Consider the following 18,276-nt stretch of genomic DNA (forward strand, 5'->3'; position numbering starts at 1 on the left):
GAGCCGGCTTCGGTCCAAACCGCCACGCCAAGTTCGGCGCCAGCCTTCTAACAAACACCCGCCACGCCCCCGACCGATAAAGGAAAACCAGCAAGACGTGCACGGACCGGAGAAGGTCTCATCTGGGGAAAAGGACCCTGCTGCTACTGCAGGAACAGGCCTAAGGCCTCCTGAGGGCCGCGAGGGGGCCTTCCCTCCTCTGGTGGAATCACCTGGCAGCACGTGCAGGTGAGAGGGGCCCCCCCCCCCGCCCCGCCCCAGGAAGCCAGCGGGAAGGGAAGAGCTGCCTGAGGCTGCTTTAGATGAGAGGAGCCGGGGCCACACTTCGAGGTGAGGGGTCCCAAGGAACAAAGAGGTCTGGGAAAGGCCGTGGGGATGGTGGCGCGGGGCTTTGTGGAACAAGCTGCGGGGAGGCGGGGCCGGTACCTTGCCGTGCACACGCATCCAGCGACAGTACAAGGCGTGCTTACACAGGCGGGATGCACGGCCCAGCTCGTCCTTCCCCGTCGTGGCGTTGATGACCTCGATGGCCGAGTCACCCACCGTCCAGTTGACGCTGAAGTTGGGTGCCTTCCCTGGCTGCCGCGCTTCTGCGTTGCTGATGCCTGGAACGGAGAGACACGGGCGAGGTGACGCGGGGCTGGAGGACGCGGCCCACGGGTGCACGGGCCCGGGTGTGCTCATGCCGTCCAGGGCCACCTTGAGCTGCCCAGAACCGCGCTCGGCTGTGCCCGGGGGGTGGGCATCAGTTCCACAGAAGCCCAAAACCGTGAGGCCTCACTCGGGGTCCAGAGCTAGATGTCCGAGCGTGAGAACCACTGCTGGGGCTAATTCAGGTCACGTGAGGTTGTGCCCTGAGGGCGGACCCTTGCACACCACACCCGGGTCTGGCGCTCGCACCCTGCACACCAGGGGCCGGGCCCGGCCAGGCTCCCCTGCCCTGCACGCACTACACCCCAGAGACAAGGAACCTGACTTGATGAGTGCAGGTACGTTTTCTTTCCACGCTGAAATGGTCCTAACGAACTGAGTCTCACTTGCTGGGCCCGAGAGATTCTCACAGGACACTCGGAAGGCTGGAGCTGGGTGCGCACCTCCCCCATCGGTGCCCTGAGCTCCAGCCTCCATTCCTCGGGGGGACACGGGCCACCCTGACTCGGGGTGTGTCTTCAGAACACGCCCACAACGGGAGCCCCCTGCCAGGTGCACCGACCTGGCTCCGTGGGGCTCCCCCCCCTCGGGCCACGCTCTGCTTCTGCTCCAGGGACCATGGCCGCCCTTGAACAGAATGCTACAGCCGAGGCCACAGGCTGGCCCCCAGGCTGGCTCAGAGTGTGGAAGATGCGACTTGAAGCCACATGATGGAAGAGACCCCAGTCCATGGGGCAAAGTGGCCACCGGTCTCGACGCGGGGTGAAAACCCACACACACGTGTCACCCAGGTCTGGGATATTCACTGAAAGGGACTGGAAGGTGTCTCCTGGGAAGTCCATGCCCTCGTGAGCAGGGCAAAGGCCACCCGGGGCCAGAGGCTGGGCACCTGCTGTGCCCACACTCAGGATGGGGGAGCCCCAGCCCTGTCCGCGAAGCTCCTCACCAGCAGGGCCGGCCGCGCGCGCCGGCTCATGCTCTCCGTGCTCCCCGACAGCTCCTCCTGCACGCAGTACCTGCCAACCCCCCGGTGCATGGGGCAGGCGACCTGCCCCTGCCCTGCTGGTCCCTGAGAGCCCCAGCGAGGGACCTCACTGTGAGGAAGAATTCAGGATTCGCCTTCTCTGTTAACCTGCTGATCACTCTTTGATTCCAAGACGTGCGCGGTGAATCCTACTTTAGGCAAACGTTTTCACTGAGGCGTGACAAATCACAAGGATGCAGCCTTGTGAGTTTTCACAAAGCGAGCACACCCACAGCCGGCGTCCTGGCACCGGAGCCCCCCCCCCGCCTCCACAGCTGCCCCCTCCCCCGAGCGGGCAGCCACCGCACTGACCCCAGCACGCTGACTGGCGTTGGCCGCTGCGAGCTTTACACTCGTGGGGCCACTTACACAGATTCCCCTGTGCCTGGTGCCTTACACCCGAGGCCACACCCCTTCCACGTGGCTGGGGCCCGCCCAACCTCACTGCCACACAGGACCCTGCTGGCAACACATCACCGTGGACTCTCACTTCGTTGTTTTTCCTAGTTCTTGGCTATTCTGAAGTGTGTGCGTGAACATTTCTGACCACACGCTTTGGTGAAACGTACATATTTCTGACAGATGGACACTAGGCGCGTGATGGCTGGGCACTGTATGAGGTATTGCACGAGAACACTGGAAACGTCAGACAAACCAGATCGAGTTGGCTACAACACTTTTCTACATTAATCAATCACATGTAAATGTTACAATGAACCACAAAACAAACACACCAGTACACATCTGCTAATAAGCAGGGAGTAATTAACCAATGAGCAAACTCACCACATAGTTCAAGAAACCACCTGAAACACAGGAAAATCAAACTAAAGTTCCAAATCAATTCAACAAAGCCGCCTTCCTAAAAAGAAGCCCCGCTGGCTGGACTGGCGCAGGAGTCTAGCACCTCGATAAACTCACAGTGAGGAATGTGCTCATGAATCAAGCGGCCCCGCAGGGAACTGGACCGTCACACAGCCCCTGATACGTACGGCCCGTGTTTCTTCTCCCGCTTGTCAGGAGAAGTTTTTAAAAATGTTTTATTTTCTTGAGAGAGAGAGAGAGAGAGAGAGAGAGAGAGACAGAGCGGGAGCGGGGGAGGGGCAGAGAGAGAGGGAGACCCACAATCCCAAGCAGGCTCCAGGCTTCAGCTGTCAGCACAGAGCCCAACGCGGGGTTCGAACTCACGGACCGCGAGATCACGCCCTGAGCCGAAGTCGGACGCTCAACTGACGGAGCCCCCAGGTGCCCGAGATTAAACACAATTTTAAAGCATCTGGTGAGATATCACTTAGTTTTGGTTAAAATGTGATAAAACTGTGTGCTGTCAGTAAGCAAACAGCAACAAGGAAGATCAGTTAAGCCCATCAGAGACGCCACGGCTGACCAGGTTAAGGGGACCCGCAGCTTGTGGGCCACTAGGAGTGACCGCCTGTCCATAGCTCCATTTTCCAAAACAAAAAGGACAGGAAGAGAGGGCCATCATATTTTTTTTAAAGGCTTTAAATCTTCATTAATTGCTGACCTTGCTGAGACAATGACGTGTGTGTGAAGGGCTGTCTGGAGGGGGGCTGACGAGCGAGCCTGAGTGGATGTGGTGCACGAGTCCGCAGGCCGATCCCCCCGGGACCAGACGCTCAGGCCACACTCCCTCCGTCACATGGCTGTGAGTCCGCACACACAAGCCCTCCGCCGGCCATCCTGGAGACACCACAGTTATGGTGTGTCACATGCCCCACAGGCGCCACGGCCAGGCCACCCACACACAGCTGAGCACAGCGACCTCCACAGCACAGGCGGGGAACCTAGAGGCTCTCGGGGACGGAGCAGCCCCCTGGGACAGTTTCTCCTGCTGCTAAAGCCACCCTTCCTCTCTTCACCCCCCCCCCCCAATCTACCCCGCTACTCTGAGTTCACACTTGCCAAGTACTCACCTTAAATTCTCCCCTTGGTCTCTGCTGTCCAGGGAACCCAGACCAAAACGTGAACAAGGCAGTCGAGCTTCCAACTCAAGCCAGTCCCAAACACCCAGCTGGCTTGGCTGAGCAGGTGCACAATCAGGTCTAGATTGCAAAAGCATCTCTCTCTGAGGGTGACACAGAGAAGGGACCAGTGTTCAAGAGTGGGCTTTCTGTTTTACTGTGATTTAAAAATAAATTCGGGCTTTCGCTTCTGTGTGGGCTGGAGTACAGCTGCTGGACTTACCCCCACTCCTGAAATCATAAACCAGACAAAATACATCAAATATCAGCCTCCAAGAGCCAGGACATCAAGCAAGGAAGGACAGTGGTTTCTGAGAGGCGGGAGACACATGAGGTGAGCCCATCTGTGCCCCCGGGGTCCGCCCAGGCATCCAGGCCACGGCGAGGGAAGAAGGAACCCAGGCGGAGCCTGCAGACTCCCTGAACGGAGAGCACAGGAAACAGGGCAGCCAGGGTCCGTGCGATGGCACGCAGAGGGTCCCCTGAACATCAGTGGCACACATACTGCTCAAGACTGGGTGAGAACTGCCTGGAAGGGTCAGGGAACATGCCTAACGCTCACACAAAGGCATGAAGTGTTTAGGTATACCCTTCTAGAGACTAAGGGTGCATCTGGTAGATGAACTACACTGGATGGTACCAACCTCAGAATAGAAAGATCTAGAATAGAAGAAAGATCAGTGAACTTAAAGACACAATAACAGGAACTATGCAAAATGAAACACAGAGAATGGGGGGCCTATGTGGCTCAGTCAGTTGATTGAGTGTCTAACTCTTGATTTTAGCTCAGGTCATGAGCTCATGGTTGTGAGTTAGAGCCCTGTGTCAGGCTCCACACTCAGCGTGGAGCCTGCTTGGGATTCTTTCTCTCCTTTTCTGCCCCTCACCCCCCACCCCCCCCCCAAAAAAAGACAAAATGAAACACACAGAGATTGGAAAAAAAGAAAACCCAGCAAATCATTGAGCTGTCAGACAAATCTGTCAGTCCGACACACATATAACTGGGTTCATGAAGGATAAGAGAGAAGGTGGTACAGAAAACAGATAAAAATGTGACAAATTTTATAAAATCTATAAACACACAGATCTAAGAATCCTGATGAAGGCCAAGCACAAGAAATGTCGGAAAACCACACCAAAGTATGGCAGTATGAAGAGAAAATGCCCACCACGGCCAGTGGAAAAGGCCTCACACATGGAGGGACAAAGATGAGACAGCAGATTACTTTTTTTTTTTAAGTTTATTTGTTCATTTTGAGAGAGAGAGAGAGCAGGCACGAGCAGGGAAGGGGCAGAGGGGGGCAGGGAGAACGAGAATCCCAAGCAGTCTCTATGCTGCCAGCATGCAGCCTGATGCAGGGCTCAATCTCCTGAACTGTCACCTGAGCTGGAACCAAGAGTCAGATACTTAACCGACTGTGCCTCCCAGGCACCCCAAGACAGCAGATTTCTTACTGGAAATAATGCAAACAGCACGACAGGGGAGCAACTCTTCAAGGTGCTAAAAAGAAAAGAAAAGAAAAGAAAAGAAAAGAAAAGAAAAGAAAAGAAAAGAAAAGAAAAGAAAAGAAAAGAAAAGAAAATCCTGCCATTCCAGCAAAAATATACTTTCCCAGAAATATAGATCTTAAAAAGGAATGCAAAATAAAGACTCTTCCAGACATACCAAAGCTGAAAGAATTCATCGTCAGACTTGCACCCCAAAGAATGTGAAAGGAAGCCCTCCAGGCAGAAGGAAATGACACCAGATGTAAAGGGGGATCTACTTCAAGGGATAAAGAACACTGGAAGTAGCAACTCTCATCTCTTTAAAAGTTAATTGGCTGTTAATATAACAGTGTCTGTTAATGATACTGGAATTAAAATACTTAATTAAAAAAAGCCAATTGACTGTTGAAACAAAACTAAGAGTATAGTATGGGATTTTTAACATATGCCGATGTTAAATGTACGACAACAATATCACAAAGGCCTGGAGAGGAGAAATGGAAGATTCTTATACTGTGCATGAGTGGTATAACATCATGTGAGGGCAGGTTATAATAATTTAAGCATGTATACTATAAAACCCTAGAACAGTCACTAAATTAACAAAACAAAAAGTTATAGCTAAAAAGTCAAGAAGGAGTTAAAATGAAATCATAAAACATAAGTAATGTAAAAAAAAAGCAAAAGAGAAAAGGGGGAACACAGATAATATAGAACAAAAAAAAATGCACCAAGACAATAGATTTAAACCCCACCATATCAATATCACAATAAACGTAAATGTCCTGAGTACCCTAATGAAAAGGCAGAGATTATCAGTTGGGGTAGGGAAAAAAGTAGATCCAAACATGCTGATGACAAGAAACATACTTTCAATGTAAAATAATATAAAATAGCTTAAAATTAAAGCATGGGAAAAGAGACACTATGCTAGCACTAATTGAAAGAAAGCAGTGGGGAGGGTCAGAATCTATTAATGCCAGACAAAACAGATTTCAGAATGAAGAATAGTAAACAGAGATAAAGAAGGTCATTTTATAATGATAAAGGAGGCCAATTTACTAAGAGGAACCCACACTCCTAATTAGAGAATTACAAAATACATGAAGTAAAAACTGAAAAAAATTGGAAGGAAAGATAGATAAGAGCACAGTGATAGTCAAGAGGTTTTTAATACCCTCCTCTCAATAACTGATAGACCAAGTAGATAAGTAAAGACACAGAAGACATGCACTAGACAACCAACCAACTCATAGGCCACTCTACCCAACAAGTAGCAGATGTACATGTTTTCCAAGTTGTCATGGAATATTCACAAAGACCACATTCTGGCTTGTAACACAAACATAAATTTAAAGGATTCAAGTCAGCAAATGAAATCAAATTAGAAATCAACAACAGAAAAATCTATAAAACCCCTTAATATTTTGAAACTAAATAGCAGGCTTCTAAATAGCCCAAGAGACAAAGTATTTTGAAATTGGTGAAAGTGATAACACAACATATCAAAATTTATGAAATGCTGAGAAAGCAATAAAAGGTCTCAAAACAACGGCCTCAGCACCCTAAAAACTGAAAAAAGAAAAGCAACTTAAGTAAGCAGACAAAAAAATAAAATAAAATAAAATAAAGACCAGAGCAGAAATTGTTGAAATAAAACAGAAAACAGAAAAAAAATCCATGAAATCAAAAGGTGGTTCTTTAGAGAAAAATCCATAAACTTGACAGACCTCTAGGCAGACTGATGCAGAGAGAGAAGACACAGATGAGCAGTATTAGGAATGAGAGGCATCACCAGAGACCCGCAGGTGCTACGAGGATAATACAGGAATGTCGTGAACACTTTCAGGCCAATAAATTCCACACCTTAAATGAAATAGACAAATGTCCCTGAGAGACATAAATTACCAAAGTTCACTCAAGGAAAAAAAAATAGATAACATGAATATGCCTGCATCTATTCTGTTATAGACAATGAATTTGAAGACACTTTCTCACAGAGAAAACCTGAGGCCCAGATGGCTTCACTGGTGAATTCTACCAGTGTTTAAGAAAAAACTGGTAGCAAGTCTAAACCAACTCTTCCAGAAAACTGAGGAGGAAGAAACGGTTGTCAATTCACTTCATGAGGCAAGTATCACCCTGATGTCGAAACCTGACAAAGACATTCAAAGACAACAGTAGACCAATATCACTGCAGGCCAGTACACCACGGATGCAGAAACAGGAAACAAAATTTTAGCACATCAAATCCAACAATATTTAAAAGGAATAATACATAATGCCTATACCACGTTTATCCCAGGAATGTCAAGGTTGGTTTAATATTTAAAGGACTCAATCAATGTCACCATACTCCATATTAAACGAACAGAAACAAACAACAAATGAGCGGCTCCATTGAGAGTAGAAACAAAGAGCTTGACAAAATCCAAACCCAACATTCACTCCTGATTAAAAGTTCCTTAGTAAACTCGGAGCAGAACTTACAGAGGCGTCCGTGAAACCTCACGGCTAACACCACACCTGGTGGTGAACGACTGAGTGCTCTCCCCTGAGACTGCACACAAGACGAGTGTGTCTGTGCTCAGCCCTTGTACCCCACATCATACCAGAGCCCATCGGGGTGTAATCGGGAAGGAAGAAATCCAAGGTTTCTGGACTACCAGCAACAAATAGAACATGAACAACATGATCATCTGTAAAGAAAAGTCAATGAAATTTCCAAAACAGCTACTGGAACTAATACCTCTCTGTGTTCGCAACGAACACCTAGAGACCGAGACAGAAATGTCACATTTAAAGCAGCATCAAAAATACAAAACAAAGATAAACCCGACAAAAGACGTGAAAGATACGCATGCAGTGCGGTGCAAAGTGCTGCTGAGAGAACGAGGGCCTGCAGGAGTGGGGAGGCGTCGGCGCTCATCAACCGGAAGACCCAAAACTGTTCAGATGTCAGCTCTCCCCAAACCGGTCCACGTATTCAATGCGGCCTCAATCAAAATCCAAACGGGGTCTACGGAGAAGCTGAGAAGCTGATTATAAAACTGCTGTGAAACACAGAAAGGACCAAGTAGCCAAAACAACTTTGAGAAAGAAGTACAACGTTGGAGAACTCGTTCTCCCCGATCTCAAACTTACACTAAAACTAGTAATCCCAAGAGTGTGATACTGGCATCGTGACAGAGGGATCAACGCAAGACACTAGTGCCCCCCAACAGCCCTCCGTGTGCACGCGGACTGATGTGTAACAAAGCTGCAAAGGCAATTCAGTGGAGAAAGGGTGAACTTTTCAACGGAGGGTGCTGGGTCAACTAGACACGTTCTATGTGAGAAAAAATGGACTTCAACCCACACCTCAAGTCCTATACAAACATGAACTCACAATGGAATACAGTCCTAAATGTAAACACTGAAAGTGTGAATTTTCTAAGAATACAACATCGGGGAAAATCTTTATGGCACTGACTTAGGCAAACATTTCTTACACAGAACATCAAAGACGTGACTCAACAAAGAAAATTGAAAAATATGACTTCATCAAACTAAATATTATTTGGTCTCTGAAAGACACTGTTAAGAGACTGGAGAGAAAAAAATTTTCAAATCACATATCTGATAAAGGACTTAGAATATATAAGTAACTCTCAAACTCGGTCGTAAGAAATTAAACAGCTCAGTAAGAAAGGAGAAGAGGTTTGAACGGTTTATTGAAGAAGACATACAGACAGCAAAACGGCACATGAAAAGACTGGGGAAACGCAAGTTAAAACCACAGCGAGACACCCTTCACAGCTGCCAGAAAGGCGGACCGGCTCCCCACTCGGGGTTGGCAAGGGTGTGGAGGCTCCTTCACAGTGGTGGGCACAACCACTTTGGGAAAGTAGGACAGTGTTCTGCCTCGTGACCCAGCCTTTCAACTCCAGGAGGAATGGCAGGGAATGTCCATGCAAAGGCCTGTACACGAATGTTCTTAGCAGTTTTCTCTGTAGCACAAAAAGACTGGAAACAACCCAAGTGCCGTCAATAGCTGGACGGACACAAGGTTGTGGTTTATCCACACAACCCGATACTACGTAGTGATGAAAAGGAGTGAGCTACCGATAAACTCAACAAACATGGATGAATCTCGAAATATTTATGCTGAGTAAAATAAGCTAGACAAAAAAGTATATACCTTATGATTTTTTTAATCCTAGAAAATGCAAACTAATCTATATTGGCAGAAAGCACATCAAGGTTGCCTGGGGGTGGGACGGGGTGGGGGGGAAAGGCAGGGATTAGCGAGGGCACCAGGAAGCTTAGAGGGTGACAGGTGGGTCACCCATGGGGAGGGCTGCGCACATGCAAACATAGTTTAAAACTTTTCAAATTGTATCTTTTAAAATATTGTTCTCATTAAACAGTGACACTGGGGTCACCTGTGTGGCTCAGTCGATTAAGCGTCTGACTCTTGATTTGGGCTCAGGTCATGATCGCATGGTTCTCATGGCAGTGCAGAGCCTGCTTGGGATTCTCTGTCTCTCTGTCTCTGTCTCTGTCTCTTTCTGTCTCTCCCCCCGCCCCTCTCCCACTTGTGCTGTCTCTCAAAATAAACAAATACGAAAAAAAAATTTAAAAAAATTGTAACACTTGCTCATCGTGGACACTACGGACACAAACCTCAGAGAAATGAAAAGCTACAAGGCCAGAGACAGCCACTATAACGATTTTAGTGGTTCTTAAGCAGATAGAAGTAGACGTGAGGTTTTAAACAAGAAGCACACTGTGTCCTGTCTCTGAGATCCTGACGGGGTGGGTTCTGTGGGTGGCCCCGGCTGGCGTCTCTAACAGTGAAAACAAAGCCCCCCACAAGTAATTTTTGAAGACTGTAGACATTCATAAATCTCCCCAAAGAATTCATCCTTCCCAGACAAGAATTGCCATTTTCATCCGGATCCTTCTAGCAAATGCACACGTACGCCCGAGAGCACACACGCACACACGCTCTGCACACTGACTTCTGTAAGGTTCTGGGGCTTACAGATCCTCTCTTGTAATCTAGTCACGGATGGGCTCCATCGATAGCTGTAGAACTAAACTCTTCTTAGATTTCTGGCTACAGCGCTAAATTTAATTTTCTAGTACTTCGTTTAGAAGTTTTGCATCTCTCGTCGTAGGTGATGCTGTCTGTGGGTTTCTTTTTACTTGTGCCTTTTTGTCCAGTTTTGGAATTAGGATTAGGTCAGCTGCTCTTTTCTATGACGCGGAAGGTTTATATAGAAGTGGGATGGTATGTTATTTGACAGACTGATTAAACTCTGGGATCTTGCTGGAAGGTAATTTGTTGATGATATTTTCAGTGTCTTTACTGGAAATTTCCTTTGCCAGATTTTTCTATTTCTTTGGGGGTTAATTTTGGCAATTTACATCTTGCTTGTCCTATGTTGTTATGATTGTTGTTGGTTTAAATTTTGACGTCCGCCTCCGTATCTGCAGATACACTCCAATTCCTACTGTTAATTTTGTCTTATCTGCCATTACATTGTTAAGTAAAATACTACTCACGGCATAGGGATCTTTTGTTCTTTCAAATCAACACCTTTTAGTTTTTTAAATTTTTTTAGACGTTTTTTTATTTTCGAGAGAGACAGAGACAGAGCACGACCAGGGGAGGGCGGAGAGAGAGGAAGACACAGAATCGGAAGCAGGCTCCAGACATCGAGCGTGTCTGCACAGAGCCCGACGCGACGCTTGAACCCACAAACCATGGGATCGTGACCTGAGCCGAAGTTGGACGCTCAGCCGACTGGGCCCCCCAGGCTCCCCTCAACACCTTTTAGTTTCACTGATGGATCATAATCTTGTTCCTTGCTCCCTCCTTCCCTCTCACTTTCTCTCTGATTTTCTTCCCTCCCCCTGTACTTAGCTTCTTATGTAGCTCGGCTGTGGCTTTCCCTCTCAATTCTGGACCAAATGCTGAGTACGCTGGTTTCCATTCACGCACTCGAGGCCAAATGTGATTCTGTCAAGTGAAACTGTGGCCCCGTTTCATCATGTTTGACATGTGAATTCTGAGAATCCAGTTCAAGGTCTGGTTTCTTCGCCGATCTAAGATTCACTGTAGAGTCTAACCTTCAAGAGGCCAAGGCTTTTGGGTTTTAACTCTTTCTAGCTAACTTTAAGGTTTGGGGCCCATGGTAAGAGGAAGTCGCCTGTACACTCAAGGAGTCTGGATTTAATCACCCACGACAGCGACCCTGTGATACACTGCGGGGCTGAGTACTGTGACAGACCTGAGGGGACTGTCCTTAAGTCCGAACTACTTAAGGGAGACGATTTTGAGCACCGACTTCAAGTGGATTCTCTGTCTCAAACTGATTCCTCAAAATCATACCAGTGTTAGGCCAAAAGCCAGCAGTGCTGTTCAGTCTGAGTCCAGAGGCCTGAGAATGAGAGGTTGTAACTCTGAGTCCAATAGTAGGAGAAGGTGGAGATAGGATGTCCCGGCTCAGGCAGTGAGGCAGGAAAAGGGGGCAAATTCCTTGTTTGTCCACTTTTTGTTCTAAATGGACCCTCGGTAGGTTAAAAGATGCCCATCCACACGGGGAGGGCAGTTTGCTTTCCTGAGTCTCTCCTGATTCAAACGCTAATCTCATTCTGCAAAGGGCCTCACAGACAGAAAGGTCTAAGCTCATGCCTTTAGCCACTCAAATTGACACATAAAAGCAGCCATCATAGTACCTCAGTTTACCAACCCTTTCCTAAATGACTTCTGGGGTTTCCTGGACTTTCCTTTTTCTCTTTTCTTTTCTTTGTTATTGCTCCCAAAGAAACATTTGCTTTCACAGTATCATAAAGACCATTCAGTTTCTCACATTATTTGTTAAAATACATTCACTTTCTTCTGAAAAACTTTCTTTTTAGAGCTAACAGGATTCTCTGTTCTAACTTGCAACGGTTACTTTTTAGGCTCGTTGATAAGTTATCTTTTTCATTGTCTTCTTGGATTTACAAAGTATTATTTCTTGGATCCCATATTTTCCTCTTTCCTAGATATCTTTTTCATTTCACTAAAATATTCTCACTTTTTTTTCCCTCAAAAAATATACATTAGAAAGAAATCCTCTGAATCCTGGAATATCTGCAAATTATCATTTTGTCCTAATGCTTAACATTTGGTTAAATAAGAAATCCTACAAAAAATATTTTCCCAGGGCACCCGGGGTAGCTCAGTCGGTTAAGTGTCCGACTTTGGCTCAGGTCATGATCTCATGGTCCCTGAGTTCGAGCCCCGCATTGGGCTCTGTGCTGACGGCTCGAGCCTGGAGCCTGCTTCAGATTCTGTGTCTCCCTCTCTCTCTGCTGCTCCCCCACTCGCACTCTGTCTCTCTCTCTCTCTCTCTCAAAATTAAACAGACATTAAAAATTTTTTTTCTCCTCAGCACTAGCTTCCAGTGTTCCTGATAAGTGTTACATAAGTCTGATACTTACTGTAGTTAATTTAGAAGATTTTAGCATCTTGTCTTTACTGCTGGTGTTCTAAAATTCATAAGGATGTGCTGGGATGGGCTTTTAAAAATTAATTCTGCTCGGTGCTCAGTGCGTTCCTTCCATTGCAATACTCACGGGCTTGCTTCAGTGCCCCAAATTTTCCTCTGTCTCCCTCTCTGTTTTCTATTTCTGAAATGGTGCCAGATAGGCATTGGATTAACTTTCTACATCCCCAGGTCTTCCCATTTTAGACTTTTCTACTCTGAGTTATCAGACGTGTCTTTGACACACCTGCCCCCCTTCCCAAGGATCACACTCTACGGGGAGACGTTTCTTGTGCTCAGCACGCATCCCAACGTCCAGAACAGCCTACCATACACAGCTGAGTGGTGCTTGTTGAATGTTTTCTAGACATTCAAACTGACGTTTGAGGGAGGGCCTCGAGAAAGCCACATCCAGCCAGGACCCACATTCCCTTCTAGACCAAGAGGCCAGAGGTCCAGCCCCATCCTTGCTTGGCTGTTGGAATGGCCGGAGGACCCTAACCACTTACAGAGTAGCCACACGGGGGAGACTCCCACAGAGGAAACAGCTGGCCTCTCCCTAGATGTCGAAGGCCATGGGACACCAAGGTACCATCAGGAGTTACAGAGTCCTGATGTCACAATTTTCTCATCTTGCTGATTCTCTGCTGCCCGGACTTTTATCAGGGTCTTTGGGTCTCTGGTGGTGTTACCAGCACATCTGTTCTGTCTCTGCCACCTGTCTGGCATGCAGGTTTCTTCAGGTCATGGACCTGTCGCCAAGCTCATTCAAGGCCATGGCGTTCCAAGTAGACAGGTGAGGGAGGGTTTTGTGGAAGTTGGGGGTGGGGGTAGGTGGTGGAGGTGGGGACCTGTTTAGGATCAATTGGTGGGCAAATCTCTGACCATAAAGGAATTGAATCTTTCGTGAATGAATGGCTAATGCTTCTGTTATTTTCCTTTGTAATTCCATCACTTTCCTACAATAGTCAAAATAAAGGATTACTTTTGAATGATACTTAAACCTTACAATCACAACATTTTGCATTAAAACTAGAAATGGCTGGTTAACTGAGAAAATGAGACCCTAAAGTACAAATAGTTTTTGTATTTTAAGCCAGATAAGTGCCATCTTTAGCAAGAATGGAGGAAATTAGGTAAAAAAGAAATAGCCTAAAGTTTCGGTGCCAGCCACATGCTTCTTTGGGGGCAGAAAGCCCCCAAATGGTCACAAAAGCAGCAGGTCTAGGAGTCCCTGGGACCAACACTACCCTGGGGATGGACGCCAATGGGAGCTCATCTTTCTGGGGCTACAAAGTGAGAACTAGGGTAATGAGTCAGTCATAGGCCGCGGCACAGAAGCCAGTAAAAGCAGGCACAGTTGGCTGGTAATGAGAGTCCCTCAGCTGCCGTAAACTAAGTGTGCTGAATCAGAACTTTTAGAGCAAAAACGCAAAGAAACTGGGTTGGCCCAGTAACTGACACAAGCAAAAAACTTATGACACTTAGCTGGTGCTGGTGGTTTTTCTTCCTTCCTTCTTAAAAGTATTTTCTGTGGTTTCTCACATATTAATGGGTAATCAAAAATTAACTATAAATGTTTATCTATTTTTAATTTGAGGGGGACAGAGAGAGGGAGAGAGGGAGGGAGGAGGGGGATGGAGATGGAGGGAGAGGGAGGGAGAGAGGGGGGGGAGAGGGAGAGGGAAAGGGAGGGGGAGGGGGAGGAGTAGGAGGGGGGAGGGGGAGGGAGGGAGAGGAAGGGAGAGAGAAGGAGAGAGACAGAGAGATATTAAGCAGGGGAGGGGCAGAGGGAGAAAGAGACAAAATCCCAAGCAGGCTCCAGGCTTATCGTGGAGCCTGACGCGGGGCTCGATCCCATGACCATGAGACCGTGATCCGAGCGAAATCAAGAGTCGGACGCTCAACCCACTGAGCCAACCATGTACCCCAAAACGAATTATGTACATAATGATTAATAACAGGTATCCAGGGTCGTCACGGGCTCCCATGATGGAAACTGTTAGCCATTCGATACCTGCCCAGGAAAACGTGTGCAGTTTACAACCTCGACACAAGCGGCCTCTGTTCTGCAAACAGCCCAGGACCTGGGTAGGAGTAGGCGCCCGCAGTGAGGACACCCGGGCCTCAGCCTCTCTGTCCGCAGACCCCTGGGGTCGAGAGAGCTGCGAAACAACTTGCCTCTGGAGCCAGGAGCAGAGAGAGCGCCCTTGAGACTTTGGTCCTGGTCTTCAGTGAAGACGCCTCCTGAGCTAAAAGGGAAGTGAATGAAGCCATCAGGGCGGCTCGGGCTCCTCCCGGCCTGGTCACTAATCCCCGATGGACCGCCTCACACCAGGGCCTCTGGCCAAACAAGTCTTCCTTCTTGGAACCCGACCTTGGGGTTTCGTGACACCAACTCTGGGGAAGGGCCTGAGTGCTCCGGTCCGGACAGGGACGTGCGTGCTGGCGGTGGCCTGGCCCCGAGGCGCGCCCGTCCCCCGGGCGCAGGGCTGCAGGCGGGATCCTCGCCCAGACTCCGCGTTCCTGAGGCAGCACGGGCCGAGCGCACGGAGTCCTGACGTTCCCACCCCGCCAACGGGCCAAGGGCGACAGGAGACGGGCCTCTGAGTTGGATGGAGGAGGGAGGAGGCCGGGTGGGGTGGGGACCAAGCCCAGGCCAGCAGTCCCAGGAGGGTGCGCAGCCCCGTGTCTCTGTTCTGCGTGGGCTGGGAGCAGGGCGGTGATCTTCTGGAGCCCTGCAGGGACCGCAGCCCGTTCCACCCGTGAGGGGTGACGGGAAGTACAGACACACGCAGGACAGGGTTCGAAAACACCACCAGATCAAGTATAACAACTGTTGCTTTTGAAAAATCTTCCAATATGTCAATTAAATAAGTAACTGCTTTACCGTTAAAGACACCCACAGAGAGAATTTTTAAAAAACAAGCAAACCACATCCATAGGAACTTATGAGTTTAGAGGACGCTTTCGGGCACCTGAGTGGCCTCCCAGCAGAACCTGCCATCACCGTCACCGTGTCCACAGCCGGCAGTGGCCGGCACTCCAACGCGAGCGCTTCCTGACATCAGGGGCACGGAGCTCCCGTCAGGAAACTCTTTTCTAGGCCTTTCCAGCCCCTGGTGCCGGCTCTTGCCTGGAAAACACGGCCTCCCCCGCTGTCCCTCACACCTGCTCTCTCTCCTACGCTTAGGGCGAGACGCGGACATGAGCCCCTCTGCCCACAGTAAGCGCGTACGTGGCTTTCCGCCAGGCACGCCAACGGCACCCCTGCTTTCTCTCTGCCACGTGCTCAGCCCCTGCCTTCCTCCTGCCTTTCCAGAGGTCCCCACGCAGGCTGGACCCACAAGAATGCACTCGCTCCCTCAGCACCGCCCTGGCCCTGGCCGTCGTCATGTTCTGTGTCAACGCTGGTGACACGGCCGGCCATGAGTGACCCCAGGGCCCTGGGGCCGTCCAGACCGCTGGCCTTTCTTCCCCAGTTCTCCAGGCACGTGGACAGCAGCCCCGGACAGGCCGGGTGGCTCCCTCAGGGGCCGAAAGATGGGAATCAGAAGCTTGCAGGTGCCGGATGTGCACCTGATCTGGAAAGAAGATACGAGAGTTCAAGAGGCTCCCGCGTCCAAAACACCAGGGAAGGGAATCACGTGAGTGCTCGCGGCCCCGCGGTCACAGCTCGCCACCGAGAAGTTCTACGCTGACGTAGAAATGACATTCTTCCCGTCTGTCCTTGGTGGCATTAAGGAAATCGGCCCACCACCACATTGGTGGAAGAGCCCCTGGATCCGCTGTGGTTGTCGGCAACAGTCTCGTTTACCAGGCCGCTCCCCGCGCTGCGCCGATGGCCGTCTTTGTTCCTCTCCGAGGACACCGCGGCCTAGGTCCTGCTACACCGTCATTCTCCTTCAACACGGGACGATGTGTGATACAATGTGAGGTGAAAAGGGCAGGACAGACATCCGTGAACTGTGATAAATACACGCACACGCACGCACACGCACACATGTACGGACAGGGCCGGAAGGAAACCCACAGTGTCCTGGCTGTTCCACTGTCCAGGCCACTCGTTAAATGTAGGACTTTCCTAGAAGGGCTTTGCTGTGGGGCCCATTTTAAAGGAGTGAGACCCTACCCCACTTCAGACCTCAGTGCTCACTGCCCTAGACCCCCCTGCCCAAGTCCTTGCGTTGTGACAATATCATCTGCTCAGATTTCCACCCAGGAGGCCGATGTGCGCTGGTCCGCTGACGGGAGTGGCGTCTGCACCTCCTCCCTGCTCGCCCCTCTGGCTTCCGCCCTGCAGACCTCACAGGAGTGCCACAGACTGAAAGCATCTTCCCCAAAGCTACTCACTGCACAGACTTCAACTCTATTCAAGGAAAACCAACCAAACATCACTGTTTCTAAAATAAAGCATTTATCCAAAGTAAAATATCTCAAATAGTTTCCTTTTTTAAAAAAATATAATTTATTGTCAAGTTAGTTAAATACGGCGCGTACAGGGTACTCTTGGTTTTGGGGGTGGATTCCCATGATTCATCGCTTACATACGACACCCAGTGCTCATCCCAACAAGTGGCCTCCTCGGTGCCCGTCACCCGTTCCCCTCCCCCGGCCCCTCTATCAACGCTCAGCTTGTTCTCTGCATTTAAGAGTCTCTTATGGTTTGCCTCCCTCTCTGTTTGAAACTATCAAATAGTTTGCATTTTGAAGCGGACTTCGATGCCAAAGTGATGCTGTCCAGTGGCCCAGCATTTGAGAAATATTCTGCTTCCTGAGACCTCAGCGCTGCCCCTGGATTTCACAGAACTCCCACATGCTTGTCCAGAAGGATCACGCAGGGCCCCAGCCCATCCCCATCCTGGGGAGGGAAGACCAGGAAACCGGGCCATGCAAGCTGCCAGTGTGATAGAGCGACAGCAAGGTGGCCCGGCTCCGCGGGAGGCCCTCTGTGCCCGCAGGTGCTCTGCCACAACCTTGCGGCTGCGTGCTTTAGGGTCTGGGAGTGGAGGGGATGCGGGGGAGGGGAGAAAGGAGAGCAGGTCCGTCTTCGTCGCAAATACACACAGGACGACCTCAGGGTCTCTATCTTGCAAACACGATTTTCATATCTTATCACAGGTACGTCCGCACTTCATATACACGTGACTCAGTTTCAGTCAACAGGGCGCAGGTTCCCAACTACCGCTGAGCGACAACTCTGTGCCACGCGTCTCCCAGTGCGGTCAGTGTCCGTGAATCCAGAGGTCAGGTGACCGCTGAACTTACAGACCACGGAGGCTACATGGGGAGAGCAGTCTCCCGAGTCCGGGAACCCGTGTGCTGACCCACAAGGAAATACTCACGCTCACCTCCTGTGTCCCAGCAGACGCTCCGTGCACGTGGACGCCACAGCTGCAATTTCCCACCAAGCGTTAGTGGAGTCAGTATTTTGTCTTTAAAGGTCGGGGTTAAAGTCAGGGGGGCTGCAGAATTTGATCAGACACAACCACCGGTTTCCTCCATTGTGCATAATTCGCGCGCTCTAAGAGACGTGCCTTCAAACGAAATGCCACACCGCTTTTCCCCAGGGAAAGGTGAGCTAGTGGCCAGCACCACAAACAAGGCAGCA

The 18,276-nt window shown here is 49.5% G+C and overlaps 1 protein-coding gene across 16 annotated transcripts in view; it reads right to left on the reverse strand.

Annotated features, from left to right (window-relative positions):
• Positions 1-18,276, reverse strand: part of ADARB1 (adenosine deaminase RNA specific B1) — a 138,674-nt gene that overhangs the window by 5,261 nt on the left and 115,137 nt on the right. For 13 of the 16 annotated variants that reach the window (XM_053220441.1, XM_053220449.1, XM_053220448.1 and 10 more), the window contains one exon: positions 427-605. In XM_053220441.1, the coding sequence (XP_053076416.1) occupies positions 427-605 (179 nt within the window). Of the gene's footprint in view, positions 1-426; positions 606-17,117; positions 18,060-18,276 lie in introns of those variants that run through there. The other 3 variants (XM_027041424.2, XR_008297480.1, XR_008297481.1) reach the window with 3 other exon arrangements.

The sequence above is a fragment of the Acinonyx jubatus genome, chromosome C2 (genome assembly GCF_027475565.1).
Source record: "Acinonyx jubatus isolate Ajub_Pintada_27869175 chromosome C2, VMU_Ajub_asm_v1.0, whole genome shotgun sequence".
NCBI lineage: Eukaryota > Metazoa > Chordata > Mammalia > Carnivora > Felidae > Acinonyx > Acinonyx jubatus.